General features: G+C 39.0%; 1 protein-coding gene and 1 long non-coding RNA gene across 3 annotated transcripts in view; one reads left to right on the top strand and one right to left on the bottom strand.

Annotated features, from left to right (window-relative positions):
* Positions 1-18,504, top strand: part of LOC134803282 (zinc finger protein 431-like) — a 36,367-nt gene extending 17,863 nt beyond the window's left edge. The window contains exons 4-5 of one of the 2 annotated variants that reach the window (XM_063776046.1): positions 15,610-15,753; positions 17,060-18,504. In XM_063776046.1, the coding sequence (XP_063632116.1) occupies positions 15,610-15,753; positions 17,060-18,303 (1,388 nt within the window). In that variant the 3' untranslated portion in view covers positions 18,304-18,504. The remainder of the gene's footprint in view (positions 1-15,609; positions 15,754-17,059) is intronic. The other variant, XM_063776047.1, reaches the window with a different exon arrangement.
* On the bottom strand, positions 4,441-7,809 carry LOC134803465 (uncharacterized). The gene is made up of 2 exons (XR_010145976.1): positions 7,675-7,809; positions 4,441-7,000 (listed from the first exon to the last, which is right to left on the bottom strand). It is a non-coding gene; the product is annotated as an uncharacterized LOC134803465 (long non-coding RNA).
* Positions 18,505-19,937: the final 1,433 nt, after the last annotated feature.

Raw genomic sequence — 19,937 nt, 5'->3', positions numbered from 1 at the left:
GTATACGTAATGCAAATGTACACTTTGACACAAAATCACCTGTCGTTTTAACCTCGAAATGTCATTTAGCTGTTTTGATTGTGAATGATGCTCATATTCATTGTTTGCACGGAGGTCCTCAACTGACTCTGAATGGAATTCGTTGCAAATATTGGATAATCGGTGCTAAGAATTTAGTTAGGAAAGTTGTTCATAAATGCATCCCTTGTTTCAAACAGTCTGCAACACCGATCAATCAATTGATGGGTCAGTTACCTGCTTGTCGTGTAACGCCAGATAAGCCCTTCCGTAAAAGTGGAGTGGATTTCGCTGGTCCAGTCCAGTTAAAATTGTACCCTGGTAGATGTCAACGCACTTGTAAAGCCTATATTGCTTTGTTTGTGTGCACCGTGACCAAGGCCATTCATCTAGAACTTGTGAGTGACTTGTCCACGGCTGCTTTTATTGCCGCTTTTCGTCGTTTCACTTCTAGACGCGGTCATTGTAGTGATCTGTGGAGCGACTGTGGTACCAACTTCGTTGGAGCCTCTAAAGAGCTTGACACTATGTTTAGGAATAGGAACTCAGAAGTAGTTGGAGAAATATCTGAGATTTTGGCAAATGACCAAACTACATGGCACTTTATTCCTCCTGGCTCACCACATTTTGGTGGACTCTGGGAAGCCGGTGTGAAATCGATCAAGTCTCACCTTAAGCGTGTAATCGGACAGACTCTTCTCACGTTCGAAGAGTATTCCACACTTTTGACGCAAGTGGAGTCTTGTGTAAATTCTCGACCGTTAACTCCCATCAGTAACTCGGTTGATGATGCTTCTCCAATTACACCGGGACATTTTCTTATAGGCGAAGCTCCTATCACTGTTCCGGAAGAAAGTCTCACAACTGTGCCAGTATCCCGTTTGGATCGTTGGCAATTGCTCCAAAGGATGTTGCAATCGCTTTGGACTCGTTGGAGTTCTGAGTATTTAACAACATTACAAAACCGGTATAAATGGACCGCTACTAATCCTGATCCTGATATTGGAACAGTAGTTTTGGTCAAGGATGAAAGACTCCCTCCCGGAAAGTGGTTGTTAGGTCGTATAATAGATAAGCATCCTGGTAGAGATGGTTTAACACGAGTGGTTACGTTGAAATTAAAGAATGGTACTTTTCGTAGGCCCATTGCTAAAATTTGCCCTCTACCTCTGGATTCTTAACTATCTGTTAAGAAGTTTAATGTGTTTTTAGTTTTGAGGAATAGCTCTATTTGAGTTTCACTGTGTAATTTAACCTTTTACTATTGATTCGTGTAGATTTTCACTTCACTATTCTTGTTTTGTTTTGTTTACATGGATCTTTATGAAGGACTAGTCGTCCTTGGGGGCCGATAATGTTGAATGTAGTAATGTTTAGTTTTTATAGTTGCCCAATTTCACAGTAGATGTCGCTGTTCTGTCGGCTACTTCACGCTATTAAGATTTTTCCACAGCCACGTATATAGTCAATTTGGTTTCGGAATAAATGAGTATTAAGTTGTCAAGAAAGTGTTTCATTACAAAAGGTAGGAAGTGCAGTGCAAGTGTAGTCAGTGAACATTGGTCCTTCGGAACAGGATAATCGTGAGTACAGTGACAGTGGAAATGTGAAGTGTCAAAGACTTAGTGAATTTTCGGTTCTGGCCTCGAATGTCCATTTTTCCAAATGCCCAGTCCCCGTGCGTCCAATTCCTTGAACGACCAATCCCCGTATGTCTAATTACCTGAACGACCAATCCCCGTATGTCTAATTACCTGAACGTCCGATCCCTGTATGTCTAATTACCTGAACGTCCAATCCCCGTATGTCCAATTCCTTGAATGCCTCCTCCTCGTACGTCCAATTACCGGAATGTCTAATATCTGATTCCCTGTACGTCCAATCTTTGTATGTCTAATGACCCAATTGACCGTTTCGTCTGTGATGAAACATCAGAACCTGGCTGGACGTCTAGTAGAGTAACAAATAGTCCGTGTGCCTACGAAATTCGCCACATATTGTTGGCCTACTATTCAGGTGACACTAAAAACCGTTTATTTACGAAATTGTAGAAAATTAAGAAATAAAATATTTTTACGAAAATAAAACATGGCTTTTATCTTTATTTTCTGAATTTTGATAATAAGTAGTTGCATTTTTTCAAAGCATTGATATAGAATAAGAGAACAGGATACACAATCAGCCCAAAAAAGTGGGGCCCATCGGAAGCTGCCCGGGCAGCTTACTGTCGCATTATTTTGTGGCATGGCTCAAACTGATATGAAAATATTTGCGGTTTATAAGGGGTTTATTTTAAATTTTTAAAATTTATTTTTTAACGTCGACTGTACCTACAGAAAGAACGTTCATTGTCGTCGTGTAAGGCAATCCAACGTATGTAAATCCTTATCGAATTGCACCAAAGTCATGGTATGCTTCAAAATTTGGCTTGGCACCGACTTCAAACATATCAGTTGGTAACGCATAGACATAAAAAGGATAATATTTTATTTCATCCTTTTTGAAGTCGGTTTCATTTTTTTTATAAAAAGTTTTTATTTTACCATTTTTAGTTTTAACGCATTGTTAAGAGCGCGACGCATGAATGAAAACCAAGATCATGTTTAACACTAAATTCGTGTACCTATTACTTTAGTAAATATGTAATCAGGAATTTTCTCGAGTCCGTCTGGGAAATTATAATTCCTGTCAACTAAATCCATCCGCCCGCCCCGCCACTGACCCAATCCCTCAGCCCCCCGATCACTCAACCTCACAGCACATCAACCCCTGATCCAGGAACCCCTCGATCCTGAACCAGCAACCCTTCAACCGCCATTCCCCGACCCCTTAATCCCTGACCCCTTAACTCCTAACCCTAACCCCCGATCAGTAGCCTTACCAGCTTACCACGAGTTTGACATTGATATATTCGCTAGCATGTGTGTAACTTACTTCCTATGCACCTCGCTCGTACTAACCTTAGTGTGAGCGAGATGCATAAAAAGTTACATTTAGATGCATAAGACGTTAGCGAATATGTCAATGTCAAACTCGTGGTAAGGCTACAGTTGCAGTACATCAAATTGGTGGTTTTCGGAAGCAAATGCTCGAGTTACTTTAGAAAACCCCGAAATCACTTAACACGTGCCTTTAAAAATTGAGGAGTTCCCTCCATTCCTCATGGATTCCATCATCAGACCAGAGCCAAAAATAATACGGAAACACCTTGGAGGTAACTTCTTCCAAACAAAAAAAGAATTACTCAAATCGGATCACAGGTACCTAATCACTGAACATACTTGTAACATTTAAAGAAATCATCATCATTATCATCAAAATAATCATCATCATCAGGTCTACTTCATCAAATTGGTGGTTTTCGGGAGAAAATGCTCGAGTTGCTTAAGAAAACGCCCAAAAGATTCCGGGACTGGGCAGTCAGCATGAGAAAATGTTCAATGGCTGGAAAGTGCAGGGGTCAAAATGTCCATACGAACTGGCTGTCTATGTGGTAAAAAGTATGAACGTTGTAATGCCTTAGTGTCAAAATGTACATATAATCGTGGTCACAATGGTCTAGTGACAAATGGTACACATCTTAAAATTCAAGTACAACAAAAGGGGTGATAGACGAAACGCTTGATTGATATAACGTGCTTAAGTTTAAATGAATAACTGTCAAAAAATTAACTAGACATGAAAAAAAATTGGTGTTTTTCTCCAGCATATCCACTTTACCACGTGAAACTGCACCACTACAGCTGGAGTTAGATGCATATATTGCTGCTTGATTGTACTTTTAAAAATACTAACGGCAATAATCATATGTCGCACTCCAGCGGGCGATATGCGGGCACATCAAAAGTAAGTTTCACATATAAATCAATATATTTTCAAGTTTTCAGAATAAGGTATTTTTACTAAGTGTCCTATGTTATTGGTAAAATACTGTTGTACCAATTTCTTTCCCTCCCCTTTTGTCCGCCACTCGTCGCGGCTCATGACATGTTCCCGCCAGTCTGTACGAAATGTGTAACTCGTCCCGCCATTTTTTTTAACTATAAGTACTAAAAAATCTACATGGGAAAATTCTGATCACGCAAAAGTATGTTATTTTTTACCTCTCTGTATATTGTATTTATCAATAAATTAATTTTATTTCTACGCTGGTAGTTGCATATTTAAGACTGATACATGATAACAGGTTAGTTACAAATACTAAGTATGTATACTAGTAAATAACGTTGTTTTTTGGAAACCTTACCACATGACGTGCCCGCAAATTCCCCTACGAGCGACAACTACGTCTGATTAAAGTAAAGCCCGCACGCGGCCTAACAAACAGACTGTATACCAGTTGCGTAACCTGGATATACCTAGATTTATAGATTCCTACAAGTGACCTTTCGCCATATGATTAAATAAATAAATTACGACACATCATTACAAATTATTTTATTTCAATTTATAAAGTACCGTAAGTTACGAACATAAATCACAATCAGCTACCTCCTTAATTAGGCACTTAAACTAAAAAAATACTTCAATTAGGCACTTAAACTAAAAAATTACTTTACTTATTCACAAACTAAAAAAAACCTTCATTTAAGCACTTAAACTAAAAAAATGGGTACGTTTGTAGTATAATTAGCACTTATTCTTTATTTTGTAATCTAATTATTGTAGTTTTTTTCATTTTTCTTCAACTTCACAATACACTTCAAGAAATTAGTAATAGTAATCTCTTTGTTCTTCAATTGTTGTAACTTTTTTTTATAATTTTTATCAAATAAAATGTCACATTTTCTTCTCTTTACATTTTCAAATAGCACATCTTTAGCTTTTGATTCTTGATAGATGGCTTCCTTTCTTAAAAAGAGAATAAATTGAAATAAGCTTGGATTAGCCCGCATTCTTTTATTTAACCTACTATGCCACCCCTCCAACGCGTTGTTGGTGCGATGTCTCTCACCTGCACAGCTGATTTCTGCCAAAAGTGATTTTGACAACCATTGTTTATTAAAATACTTTTCAAACTTCTCTATTGGGGTGGTTTCACGTTGACTGCCCACTCCCGGAATGGATCTGTTATGCTTGGGCAAACTAGACATTATTTCAGCCCACCCTTGTAATATTAGATCGGCTGGTAAGAAAGGCAAATATGACGCTAATTCTGCTAACTTGCGGCCATCTTTAGTGTCTTCTAGTTTAAGTTCCTCAGATTTTCTCCATATAGCCTTGTTGTAGTGAAAAAAACATCCACTTACGTCGCATTCAGGGTAAACTTCTTTGAAGGCATTTATAGCAGCTCTTTCGTAATCAGTTTTATATTTTTTTACGCACATGCCTAACTCATTTCTCAGGTAATTGAAGAGTCGTAAGTAGGTGTTTGTGGTTTTATCAGGAAGCAATGCATATAGCATTGGTATGATATTAGTTTGCTCTTCTGTGCTATTTACATCCATATGTATAGTAAATAGCTGCTCAAACGGTTGAGGAGTTATTTTGAACGTGCCATCTCCAAAGAATATTGTGTCATCACTTTTATTTTTTAATACTTTTCTCGAGTATTTGGTGCCGAATAATAAAATTTTATCGTCATTTCCATCCTCCCAAATTAAAAAATTTTGTCTTAATATTATTGGTACTTCGACGTCTTGTAGTGTTTTGAAAGACGTCGATTTGACCTGCAAAAACTCCTTTCGTGCTCTATACAATGACCTTTTTTTATTTTCAAATAATGGAATCGTACAATCATCCGAATCTTCATCTGTGTCCATATCCCGACTATAAACATCTTCAAATATTTTTTGAACGGATTCATAGGACTCGCAAACCATTTTTCTGCATTTTTGATAAGCTAGGTGATTTTTATTTTTCGACGAGGATGGCTCACAAGTATGTGCACTTTTTCGCACAATCTTTGTTCGACTGGCGTTTAAGGTAATCGATGAACCACACGACAGACGGTTTATGCACTTCCATAGAGTGGACCCACTTGGATTATGCACGCCCAAAGTATATCTATGTACACCAAGTAACAGTGAATCCCTGCCTTTTTGAGTTTTACTGAATATCAGTTTTTCGCTTTCTTCTTGCATTGTAACTGAATAACTCCGAGAAACATTATAAAGTGACATTAAACATTGTTTTAGTATTTATCAGTCATAATGCAAGTTACTTTTTAATCTAAAGTGGCCAATATAAATTGACAGAGATAGGTTGAATGCTATGTAAAGAGGTAGGTACGTAACGTAATTTAGTCATAGTGAAGTCGTCGTAGTAATTCTGAATACCTGAATTCATAGCTGGGCGAGTAACTATAAATATCGCCGTGTCTCTTTTATTTTCACGGGAGTGCTTATCTTTTGTTCGTGTTTATAGCCGATAGCTCATAGCTAACAGGTACATACCTGGTGGGATTTTACGTCTACTGTACAAGTAATGTTTAAATATACAAGCAAAATTGTTTTAAGATATAAGAGGGAAACGAGCAGACAAATCGCCAGATGATAAGCGATTAAAATCACCAAAGAACACTCACAACCACTTCAGTGAAAGGACTGTCTTGTATATATCGTTTAGATATGATTGAGCTTCACTGGAGTTACATAGTTAAAAATAAATAAATGACTAAACATTAAATTTTAACCTTTATTATTTAATTCTAGTCTACAGCCTAAAATGACCTTATTCTATTAGGGCAGACGACACGGTAACATTTATCAACTGTAGAGTACTTTTATAAATTTGTATGATGTCTGCTGTGTGGATTTCATTAAAATCAGTAACTGATGCACTATAATTTAATACATGGTCCCAGTTTTCAGATTCTAAATGTTGACGGCACACCCTTGCATCTCGTGGCACATAAAAATTATGTTTTGATAAAAGCATGGCCTTTGAAAGATACGGGATATGGAGAAGATCCATCGCGGGGCATTCACTAAAAATGCATCGGCTGCTATCGGTTATTGCTCGTTTTAGTGTAGGACGAGACCTGGAATCATATGTGTTATTTAACTCGAAGTAGCTCATATTTTTCAATATTTTACCACAATTTTTAATTGCTAAATTCTTTATTGCTAAATCAATCACAAATTGACAGTTAGTATTTTTAATAACTGACGTTCACATTCTAGTGGCTTGTATTATTTTTACCTTATATTTAGCATGAAGTTTTTAAATCTAGCTGAGTGTCTATATAGATATAGCTATTATTAGTTTGATGTTGATGAGTACACACACAGGCATGTTTATTTTTAGAAACATGGTTTACTGTCATCCGCGTCTAAGGCAATTTCGTCGAATGAAATTCTGGTTATTCGCGTATAAGGCAATTTGCGTTTCTAGTACTATGCGTAATTTGAACATACCGGCCATTTGCGTAATAAAATTCGGGTAATCTACGTAACTGGTAATTTGTGTACGAAATTCTGGTCATCCGCGTATAAGGTAATTTGCGTTTCTGGCACTATGCGTCTGAACGCTTTTTTTAACCGCCGCAAAACGAAACTGAACAAAAATCTGAGAATTTTTCACTTATAAAAATTATTTCCCTCAAACGTAATGCATTGATCTAGAACTGTACAACTTTTGTAAAATTTGGAGTAAAACCAAACGTTTTAGTTAGAATAAAGCTTTATACCATGTACAAAAAGGAAACATTATTACCGTGATGCATTTACGCATGTGTTCGCGTTGGCTATTATACATTATGGCACTTGTTTAATTGGACCTGAACACATTTTAACTGCCGTCCATTTGAACCACTGCAAATTTTGAAATTTTTACTTTTTGCCATATACACAGCCGGTCCGTATGGACATTTTGACACTAAGGCATTACAACGTTCATACTTTTTACCACATAGACAGCCAGTTCGTATGGACATTTTGACCCCTGCACTTTCCAGCCATTGAACATTTTCTCATGCTGACTGCCCAGTCCCGGAATCGCCCAAAACACTATGCATGTGCCTTTAAAAATTGAAGAGTTCCCTCAATTCCTCATGGATGCCATCATCAGAACAGAACCAAATTAAAATGAGACCAACTCGGAGGTAGCTCCTTTCAAACAAAAAAATAATTACTCAAATCGGACTACGCATGTCGGAGTAATCGGTGAACGTACATAGAAAAAAAAATAGCCAGAACCGAATACAGAACCTCCTCCTTCTATGAAATTGAAGTCGGTTAAAAAGTAAGTTAAATGAGTGGTAAATGTACATTTCCATGAACGCATAAGACCGTGAAGTAAGTAAAATAAAGGTATCAACTAAAAAGGTATCCGTTGGTAATGGTACACAAATGAATAACATTCAATACTAGGTATATTTTTGAAACGGTACCGTTAGAGCAGTTTCCGTCCTACGTCTACGTCCGATCCGACTCCGTGAAACCCAGTACCCGTTGTTGTAGCCGTAGATCTATTTCCATGGTGATATGGACATTCAGGGAATTGGACATTCGATAAACGGACATTCGGGAATTAGACATTCGAAGAAAATGGACATTTAAGGAATTGGACCTTCGAGCAAATGGACATTCCGGGAATTGGACCTTCGAGCAAATGGACATTCCGAGAATTGGACGTTTGAGCAAATGGACATTCCGGGAATTGGACCTTCGAGCAAATGGACATTTGGGAAATTAGACATTCGAGGAAAATGGACATTTAAGGAATTGGACATTCGAGGCCGGAACCGAATTTTCGCGGTAACAAACACTTAGAATATTTCACGTGAAAAAAGACATAGTGCAATTTCGAGTGAATTTAGGACTTAGAAAAAAACCGCTGAAAAAACACTTAGAATAATTTGCTTAAATTTGGACTTAGTCGATTTTGTGAATTGTTGGACATAGCGTAATTTCGGTTGAAAAATGACTCTGAAAAATTGTGTTCAAAAATAAACAGAATAAAAATAGACTTTGAAATCTGTCACTCACTTAGCAAATTTTAAACAAAATGGCTAACATAGCATCACAAGAAGAACTTTTTAGTCAGATTAAAAGACTTCTCACCAATCACAAGAAAACTTCGTCAACGCGTTACACACCAAGTTACTTGAAAATACGCATAGAGTCGCTTGAAGAATACTGGAATCAATTCCTTACTGAGCACCGAGAAATTTTAAAGTCTTCAGTAAGCGTAGATGAGAAAAAGGAACTGAAAGCGCTCTACAATGATGTCGAAGATTTCTATATGGAGTTCAAGACTAGTTTGTTAGAACTGACGGAATCTGTCACAATTCAAGAAGGTGCCTCACCTCAAGTGCCTCATGCATCACAACCTCAAGTTGTCACAAAGAGTAAACTCCCGCCGATAAACCTTCCTTCGTTTTCCGGTGATTACCAAGAATGGATGCACTTCAAGGATTTGTTTATCTCTATGGTACACAATGAGCCGGGTCTGAGTGACATACACAAGCATCATTATTTGAGGTCAAGCTTGAAGGGTGAAGCAGAACAAGTCGTCCGTCATTTCGAACTCACAGCTGCCAACTATGCAAAGGCTTGGAACGCCTTAGTCTGCCGTTACAGCAATGATAGAGTGATAGCGAATACCATACTGAATCGCCTGCTCAATCAGAAGAAACTCACGTACGAATGCTCTAAAGGCCTCAAGGATCTTCTTGATACTACAAACCAGTGTCTCAGTAGTCTAGCGAATTTGAAGATTGACACAACTACTTGGGATTCGATCATCGTGCATATTGTAGTATCCAAGTTAGATAGTGAAACTCACAAAGCTTGGGAGCAATCACTTGGTTCTTCTATAGAGTTACCCACTTATAAGAAGCTCACATCATACTTAGAGGGACGATTCAGAGCGATGGAAATGGTACAAGCGACACAGAAGAAAGATAAGAAAGAGACCACATTACAACAACTAGCTACTGCACCTAAAATAAAGAATGTGAGATCTTTCACCGCTGAAGTTGATACGGAATGCACATATTGTAAGAAAAGTCACTACATCTGTCACTGCACTGAATTTACACAACTCGACATAGATCAACGTAAAGAATTCGTAAAGAACAACAACTTATGCTTCAATTGCCTTGTCAAAGGACATTCCATACGGAATTGTAGACAAGCCACAACATGTAAAACCTGTAATCGCAAACACCATACGCTTTTGCACTACCAGAGTATAGCTGCGAATACAGTCACTATGGAGACACCCACAGAACCTGAAGACACACAAATTAAGGAACTCACAAGTCTGAAGGTTTCACAAAAAGGCAAGAAAGTGATATTGGCCACGGCACAGATATATTTGAAGGATAGCAGTGGTTCTCTTGTACAACTTAGAGCCCTTATTGACCAAGGCTCAGAAGGCACCTTCATTACGGAGTCTGCAGTGCAATTGCTGCGACTGAAGAAGACTTTCCAGCCAGCTAATATCACCGGTCTTGAAAATCAAGCTTCACTGCCACGACACGTCGTTAACTTAGATATTTACTCACCGATAGACACTCACTATGTAATGCAAGTTGACGCTCACGTACTCTCGAAGATTAATAGTTGGTTACCTTCAAAGGAGTTTGACATCTCACAATGGCCTGCCCTGTCCCAATTGCAACTAGCAGACCCTCACATGCAATCGCCGGGACCTATTGATGTTCTACTGGGCGCCGAGGTCTATGCATTTATTTTGCTAGACGGACTACACAAATATAACGATGACAAGCTTATAGCACAAAACTCGAAACTCGGATGGTTTGTCTCTGGAGCGTCGAAATCACGAAGTGATCTGCCACCTCACAATATCGTAGCATACCACGCACTTATCGAGTTAGATCAACTCCTACGCAAATTCTGGGAGACTGAAGAGTACAAGCCTCATGAGAAACCGATGACACATCTTGAGACACAATGTGAAGAGCACTATAAAGAAACTCACTCCAGACAAGAAGATGGTCGTTACGTCGTACGCTTACCGTTTAAAGATGACCACGAAAAGAACTTAGGCGATTCTCGACAAATCGCACAACAGAGACTAATGCACATGGAGAAGAGATTCGCGAATAAGCCTAAATTTCAGAAAGATTATGCAGACTTCATAAATCAATATCAGAAGCTGAATCACTTAGAAGATGTAGACCCACAACACAAGCCAACTCACAAAGTCTACCATCTCCCTCACCACGCTGTGATAAGAGAATCCAGCAGCACAACAAAGCTTCGTGTGGTCTTTGATGGCACTGCACAGCCGTCAAATGGCTTATCTCTGAACGACGAATTACTCATCGGACCATCACTATTGCAAGACTTACGAGATCTCATTATTCGTTGGCGTACTCACAAGATTTGTCTGCTTGCTGACATAAAGCAAATGTATCGCCAAATACTCGTCGCTAAAGAAGATGTTGACTATCAGCGCATACTGTGGCGCGCATCTGCACAAGATGAAATCGTCGAGAAACGTTTGTTAACTGTGACATATGGTACGTCATGTGCTCCGTTCCTCGCTATTCGCACTCTGAAGCAGCTTGCACAAGATGAAAAAGAGGAATACCCAGACTTAGTTGAAGTCATAAGTAATGACTTTTATATGGATGACTTACTCACAGGTGCGAATGACGTGGAACAAGCTGCTAAGTTACACAGTCGTATCACACAAGCTATGGCTAATGGTAAATTTGAAATGCACAAATGGGCCTCCAACAGTCCTGACGTCTTGAAGAATATACCTAGCGCACAAAAAACAAATCAACCAAGTGTCGAGATCAAGCTTGATGATACCATCAAAGCTTTAGGTATCAAATGGAACTCACATCACGATGTCTTCGAACTTAAGGTAGATATTTTAGAACCCACAGAACGCTTCACCAAAACGTCAGTACTGTCGGACATTGCGAAATCATATGACCCTTTAGGTTTTTTAGGGCCAGTGATTATCACTGCAAAAATGTTTTTGCAAAAACTTTGGTTGAGTGGTATTGGTTGGACTGATGAACTTCCTCTCGAACTTGCCACAGAGTGGTCAAGCTACAGAGACCAGCTCTGTCACATGCCGACCTTGTATTTAGATCGTTGGGTTCACACACAATGCGACGGCAAGGAAAGAGTGGAAATTCACGGGTTCAGTGATGCCTCTTGTTTAGCTTACGCTGCTGTTGTTTATTTACGAGTTATCACGCCCCACGGAATCCACGTGTCACTAGTCATTGCCAAAACAAAAGTGGCACCTGTAAAACAAGTTTCCGTTCCACGATTGGAACTGTGCGGCGCGGTACTGCTCTCGAAGTTACTCAAAGATGTTCAGCACAGTCTTCGTTTGCCTGAGGAATCTGTCTTTGCGTGGACAGATTCAATGATTGTTTTAGCGTGGCTTCGAAGAAACCCTAGCACTTGGAAAACGTACGTAGCTAATAGAGTCACTGAGATTGTTAATAATGTAAGTAGTGGCCGGTGGCACCACATTAAATCGGCAGAAAACCCTGCAGACGTTGCGTCGCGTGGCATTCGTCCCGATCTGTTTAAAGACTGCGAGTTGTGGTGGCGCGGACCAACTTTACTTCACCAAACGAATGATTTTGATAGATGTCGCTCGCTCTCTCTCGACATACCAACAACACAACTAGAAGCCAAAGAAAATTCGAAAGGAAATGATAGTAAGATAGTAGCACTTAAAGCTGGTGTATCGAATGAGAGTGATGATCGACTTACCTATTTGGCTAGATACTCTACTCTGACAAAATTGATTCGCGTTACAGCGTACATATTGCGATTTGTAAAGCTGTGTAAAGCACACATTGATGCAAAACTTAATCAGACAGTTCCTGAGACTTTTCCTCAGCATCTTACAGTTACCGAATTGAGATATGCCACAAAGGTTTGCATTCGACTCTCTCAGGAGTTTTGGTTTCAGGAAGAGTTACAAATGCTGAGAAAAGGCCAAAGGCTTCCGAAATCTGATGTTTTGACCCCACTTACCCCGTTTATAGATGAAAATGGCATTATTCGAGTTACAGGACGTATACGTAATGCAAATGTACACTTTGACACAAAATCACCTGTCGTTTTAACCTCGAAATGTCATTTAGCTGTTTTGATTGTGAATGATGCTCATATTCATTGTTTGCACGGAGGTCCTCAACTGACTCTGAATGGAATTCGTTGCAAATATTGGATAATCGGTGCTAAGAATTTAGTTAGGAAAGTTGTTCATAAATGCATCCCTTGTTTCAAACAGTCTGCAACACCGATCAATCAATTGATGGGTCAGTTACCTGCTTGTCGTGTAACGCCAGATAAGCCCTTCCGTAAAAGTGGAGTGGATTTCGCTGGTCCAGTCCAGTTAAAATTGTACCCTGGTAGATGTCAACGCACTTGTAAAGCCTATATTGCTTTGTTTGTGTGCACCGTGACCAAGGCCATTCATCTAGAACTTGTGAGTGACTTGTCCACGGCTGCTTTTATTGCCGCTTTTCGTCGTTTCACTTCTAGACGCGGTCATTGTAGTGATCTGTGGAGCGACTGTGGTACCAACTTCGTTGGAGCCTCTAAAGAGCTTGACACTATGTTTAGGAATAGGAACTCAGAAGTAGTTGGAGAAATATCTGAGATTTTGGCAAATGACCAAACTACATGGCACTTTATTCCTCCTGGCTCACCACATTTTGGTGGACTCTGGGAAGCCGGTGTGAAATCGATCAAGTCTCACCTTAAGCGTGTAATCGGACAGACTCTTCTCACGTTCGAAGAGTATTCCACACTTTTGACGCAAGTGGAGTCTTGTGTAAATTCTCGACCGTTAACTCCCATCAGTAACTCGGTTGATGATGCTTCTCCAATTACACCGGGACATTTTCTTATAGGCGAAGCTCCTATCACTGTTCCGGAAGAAAGTCTCACAACTGTGCCAGTATCCCGTTTGGATCGTTGGCAATTGCTCCAAAGGATGTTGCAATCGCTTTGGACTCGTTGGAGTTCTGAGTATTTAACAACATTACAAAACCGGTATAAATGGACCGCTACTAATCCTGATCCTGATATTGGAACAGTAGTTTTGGTCAAGGATGAAAGACTCCCTCCCGGAAAGTGGTTGTTAGGTCGTATAATAGATAAGCATCCTGGTAGAGATGGTTTAACACGAGTGGTTACGTTGAAATTAAAGAATGGTACTTTTCGTAGGCCCATTGCTAAAATTTGCCCTCTACCTCTGGATTCTTAACTATCTGTTAAGAAGTTTAATGTGTTTTTAGTTTTGAGGAATAGCTCTATTTGAGTTTCACTGTGTAATTTAACCTTTTACTATTGATTCGTGTAGATTTTCACTTCACTATTCTTGTTTTGTTTTGTTTACATGGATCTTTATGAAGGACTAGTCGTCCTTGGGGGCCGATAATGTTGAATGTAGTAATGTTTAGTTTTTATAGTTGCCCAATTTCACAGTAGATGTCGCTGTTCTGTCGGCTACTTCACGCTATTAAGATTTTTCCACAGCCACGTATATAGTCAATTTGGTTTCGGAATAAATGAGTATTAAGTTGTCAAGAAAGTGTTTCATTACAAAAGGTAGGAAGTGCAGTGCAAGTGTAGTCAGTGAACAATTACGTAACGCAATTTTTGGACATTTTTCCCCCTCCCCCTAGTAAAACGTTACGTAACCACCAAGTGACCATTTTTTTACCTAAAGGCCACAATTATGTGGCGTAAAGTACCGGAAAGTCGCTAAAATACCTTTGTTATTGTTTTAATTACCGGATTTTGAAAGAAATGAATACTTATTTTTTTATGATTTTTAGGGTTCCGTACCCAAAGGGTAAAACGGGACCCTATTACTAAGACTCCGCTGTCCGTCCGTCCGTCCGTCCGTCTGTCGTCACCAGGCTGTATCTCACGAACCGTGATAGCTAGACAGTTGAAATTTTCACAGATGATGTATTTCTGTTGCCGCTATAACAACAAATACTAAAAAGAGAATAAAATAAAGATTTAAGTGGGGCTCCCATACAACAAACGTGATTTTTGACCGAAGTTAAGCAACGTCGGGCGGGGTCAGTACTTAGATGGGTGACCGTTTTTTTTTTTGCCGTTTTTTTGCATTATGGTACGGAACCCTTCGTGCGCGAGTCCGACTCGCACTTGCCCGGTTTTTTTAAATATTGTCTAAAAAACACTTTTTCGTGTTTTTGACGTCTCTATAAAAGTTATGGCCAGAAAACCAGTTTTTTGGCCTAAAATTGTGCAACTTTGATGCCAAATATCTCAAAGACTTTGAAGTAAATATGGGATACTATATTGCTTAAAGTCGTTGATGTTCATATGATAAGCTACAAAGAACATTAGAAAACTAAGGGATTAAGATCGAAGGTCATTGGGGCATGGGATCCTCTTAAATTTCCTGCTGACACCTATATAATTATGTGCAAATAAACTAGTTTGTTTGTTTACCAGTAATGGCAATGATAAGTAATATACAAAATAAATAATAAATTAATAATGCTATTACTAACATTAAAGAAGATTCGCGGATTAGCGAAGTAATATTTTTATTACATAAAAGAAGCTTAAACTAAACAATTAAAATTGCATTCATTTGCTAAATTTAGTTTAATTTAATAGAAAATATATAGCATACATGTTTATCTTTCAGTGAGAGAAGTTCCCGTGGAAGTGATAATGCCTGAAGCCCGGGAGGTCAAGAAGAAGACCCCCCCGCAGAAGAAGCCCCTCAAGAAGGAGGGGGAGCGCGCCAGGAAGATCAGGACGCTTGTCAACAGGCTCGCCTCCTCCATGAGTAAGTTAATTAAAGACGATTAGCAGCCGTATTCGAACAATCAGATACGTCAAATACTAGATATTGAAACGATATGGATCGGATATGTCAGTGTCAAACAAGTGTCAAAAGTGACGTTTATGTTTGAAGAAACGTCAATTTAGACACTTGTTTGTCACTGACATATCCGATTCATATCGTTTCAATATCTAGTATTTGACGTATCTCATTGTTCAAATACGGCTGTAGGTGGCTGAGCGAAGCCCGGTGCCCTGTGCCCTGTTTATCACAAGTTTGTAACTTGTAATACAAGTGGAAGTTCCATCATGGAGTATACCTAGAGTAAAAGGAGCGAAATCTCTTATGGTAGAACAGTTATGAAAGTGTCGAACAGTTATGAAAGTGTCCAGCAGTTACTTTATAGTTCCAAATCTCTCCAGAGCAGCGCTAGAGTAGCTAAGGTCGTAGGCGTTATTGACGGAGTGCGCTGTCAATGATTTGAAATTTTTTATCAAATATTCTAGGTATTGTAGCGCGACCTATTTAAAGTTTTTTGACGGACACTTTTTGATACATGGAGATTGTTTTCCTTACCTTTACCTTCCATAAGTCCCTTTCTGACAAAAGCTGTCAAAAAGGGACTTCCGCTTGTATTACAAGTAACAAGCTTTTGATAAACAGGGCACAGGAATTCTTAACAAACCGTGACAACTCTAAAGATAGGGTCTTTCAAAGTTACATTACCGATTCGGTAATGTAATGTAATGTAATGTAATGTGGTTGATCCGGTATTATCTTTCGGTAATACCGGAGTGATACCACAGTCTATAAAATAGTACAGTTATTCGATGAAGTCGTCTAGACAGAGCAATCGTGCGGGGGGCGAGGGGTTGGACGCGCGCACCCGAGCTGCATACGTCGCCATTGTTAGTAGCTCGGTACTACATACAGGGCTAGCGTATCTTATTTGAAATGTTAGTAATTTTTCGACAGTTGTGTAAAAGTCTGTGACAACCCTACTGTCTTCTTGTACGGTGTCTGCATTTATACAAACATCGAAGGCGTCGGTCCACTGTTACTTGCTAAAAAAAGCCCACGGTCCGCCTTTTATCGATTTTATTCCAAGAATTAGCGAAAATACGCGTTTTATTTATACGAAAGCGCTAAACAAGTGAAATTATAACTATTTAATAACAAATGATATATCGAAAATGACATCTATGAAATTCATTCTTTCTTACCCCTGGACCACCAGGGCATAATATTTTGTTTTTGGTCGATTCCGGTTTTTTTAAACTGATTAAAATATGTAAATCTGAACTTACAGATTCCTGCGAGCTCCCAGACATAACCACTCTAAAAAAGAAAGATATAAACGAGATCATCAAGACGGGGCGCAAGCAACCCAGACCGTCCGGCCGGACGGGGTCGGGTCGGACGGTCCCCCGCGACAGGGTCAACCTCGCGGCGCTGACCTCCTGGACCTCACGCGTCAAAACCGACAAGAACAAACACAGAGCCAACCTCCAAACTATACTCACTTACTCCAACGCTGTACCGTTCAAAAACAAGACACTTTTAGGCTTCTTATGTGGCTACTGCGAAGAACGTTTCATCGACCCGGTTGATTTGAGAACACACACCGAAAAAGATCATAAGAAAGACCGCTTGGACTTCAAATCTACATTCGATATGACAGAGTACAATGTCAAATTAGACGTAGGAGACCTAAATTGCACTTTATGCGATGAAAAAATGGACAATTTAAGCGTCCTGAAGACCCATTTAGTTAAGGTACATAACAAAACTATTTATAACGATATTAAAGATCATATATTGCAGTTTAAGCTAAAGAAAGGTGATGTGTATGACTGCGCGCTGTGTACGTCGACTTACGAGACGTTTAAGATGCTAAAACAGCATATGAACAAGCATTACGCGAATTATACTTGTAAAAAATGTGATACCGCCTTCGCTACTAAGCGGTCTTTGAATTCACACCGATCGACTCATCTGGAAGGCAGCCATAAGTGCCCGCACTGTGATAAGGTGTTTGCTAGTAAATCTAAACAGCATTACCATGTGAAAACTAAGCATTTGGGTTCAAGAAACGTTTCTAACTGCCCGTTCTGTAACGAGCCATTCCGGAGTTACTACCAGCGGAATCAACATTTGGTCAAAGTACATAATTCGGAAGCTAAATACAAATGTAATGTTTGCGATAAAGCTTATATATTAAAGAGTTTACTTATGTATCATATAAAAAAGACTCATCTAATGGAAAGGAACTGCCAGTGTACCGAATGTGGTTACAAGTTCTTTAGTAAGAAAGCGCTGAATGCCCATATGGTGAAACATACCGGGGAAAGGAAATATTCCTGTGAAGTGTGCCACAAGTCTTATGCGAGGAAGTATACGCTGCGCGAACATATGAGGATACATAATAATGATAGACGGTTTAAGTGTGACGTTTGCGCCATGACTTTTGTGCAGAAGTGTAGTTTGAAAAGTCATCTGCTGTCAAATCATGGCATTAGTATGGCTGCTTGCGATATTGCCTCTACCGAATAGTGTATTTGACAAAGAGAATAGAGTGTATAGAGACGGATTGTCAAAGTAAATTATGTAGCCACTGTAAATTTACTGCCATCTTTCGACAGAACATACAAACTGTTAGAACGCCATTTGACTTTGATCCTTATTCTTTCACTGATATGAGTGATATGTGTTAACTTATTAAATATTAATATTAATATTAACGCCATCTACTCGACTATAGGCCTAAGGTATGGTGCAATCTTTTCGAGCGCTGGCGCCATAACCTTCAGCCTACTCTCGAGTAGATGGCTATAATATTAATATTTAACAAGTTAGCGCATATCAGTGAAAGAATAATGATCAAAGTCAAATGGCGTTTTAACAGTTTTAATCGTCTGTCGAAAGATGGCAGTAAATGTACTGTAGCTACATAATTTACCATGACAGTAACTCTCTATTTCAAATTCTCTTTGGTATTTGATAATCGTTTAAACGCCACGCCTATCGTGCGCGGGCATTGTGAACCTTGTACGAATGCACGAAGGCTGATATTGGGCTGTACCCAGTGGGGAGACACTTATCACTTCGGGCAAACTCTGCTCAGCATTGCTCCGAGCAATTATTAGGGTTGGCACCACTTGACGTCCTTTTGCGTGCACGACCACAGATAAGATAATGACTTGAATTTTGACAACCCTAAATAGCCGAAAGGGATAGTGCCATTCATTAGAAATAGAAAGCACGATTCGTCCCAGAATCACTGTCAAACTTCGGTTTTGTAGGAAGTGTCCTTTCTGTACGGTAGTACTATTATTTATTCTGTGCTGTAAGCGCGCGCGTCAGATGACATTTTTGTGGTCAAAGTGATCGTTAGATAAGTATTCGACTTTGAGAAGTCGAGACAATAACATTCTGATAGGAATATTGCCATAATTCCTGTGTAACTTTTCGTCGAATAGTTTATAGGTACACGAAAGTGACCATGTCATGACATGAGCACTCCGTTCATCAAGTCCATATTACTTATCCTTCTAAGGCCCAAGGTACTATCAATAGTACTTAATCATTTCGATGAAATTTAAACCATATTAAAATAGGAATAGAGTTGCAATTGTTTTGTTTCGTTCAATTTTCAAACAAAACAAACACAACTCTATTACCTGCATTATAGGTTCAAATTTCAGTGGCAAATTTTGGATATTTCATTTGTATGGCTGGGCGTGGGCTGGGCCTTAGGAGGATATGGATAGCGCGGCAGTATGTCACTCTTGTAATATAAACGGTCGTATTACATATAAATGTACATTAATTATACCTAAGTATATGTTGTAATTTCATTTGAATATTTTTTTACTTATAAAAGCTGTTGTAAATAATGAAGAATATTTTACTTTATTATGATTATATTTTTGTCAGGATTAAGCTACAGAAATATTACAAATAAGATAAGATGTTAAATTTAAGAATAAAACAAGATTTCTCACATTATTGTTTTTTCTATTCCCTTTGTGAACATTATTAAGTGGTATCCAGACGGGACTGATCAAATCAGTCAATTTGATCAGAAATGAAATTGGCGTCAATCTCCAATTTCAGATTTATGGTGATATTAGAGCCCTCTAAATTGAAAAAATGCCCCAGAACGAAAATACTCGCCTCACAAATTG

The sequence above is a fragment of the Cydia splendana genome, chromosome 26 (genome assembly GCF_910591565.1).
Source record: "Cydia splendana chromosome 26, ilCydSple1.2, whole genome shotgun sequence".
Classification (NCBI taxonomy): Eukaryota; Metazoa; Arthropoda; class Insecta; order Lepidoptera; family Tortricidae; genus Cydia; species Cydia splendana.
Note: the sequence above shows the minus strand (reverse complement) of the source record. Positions and strands in the feature narration are given on the sequence as shown.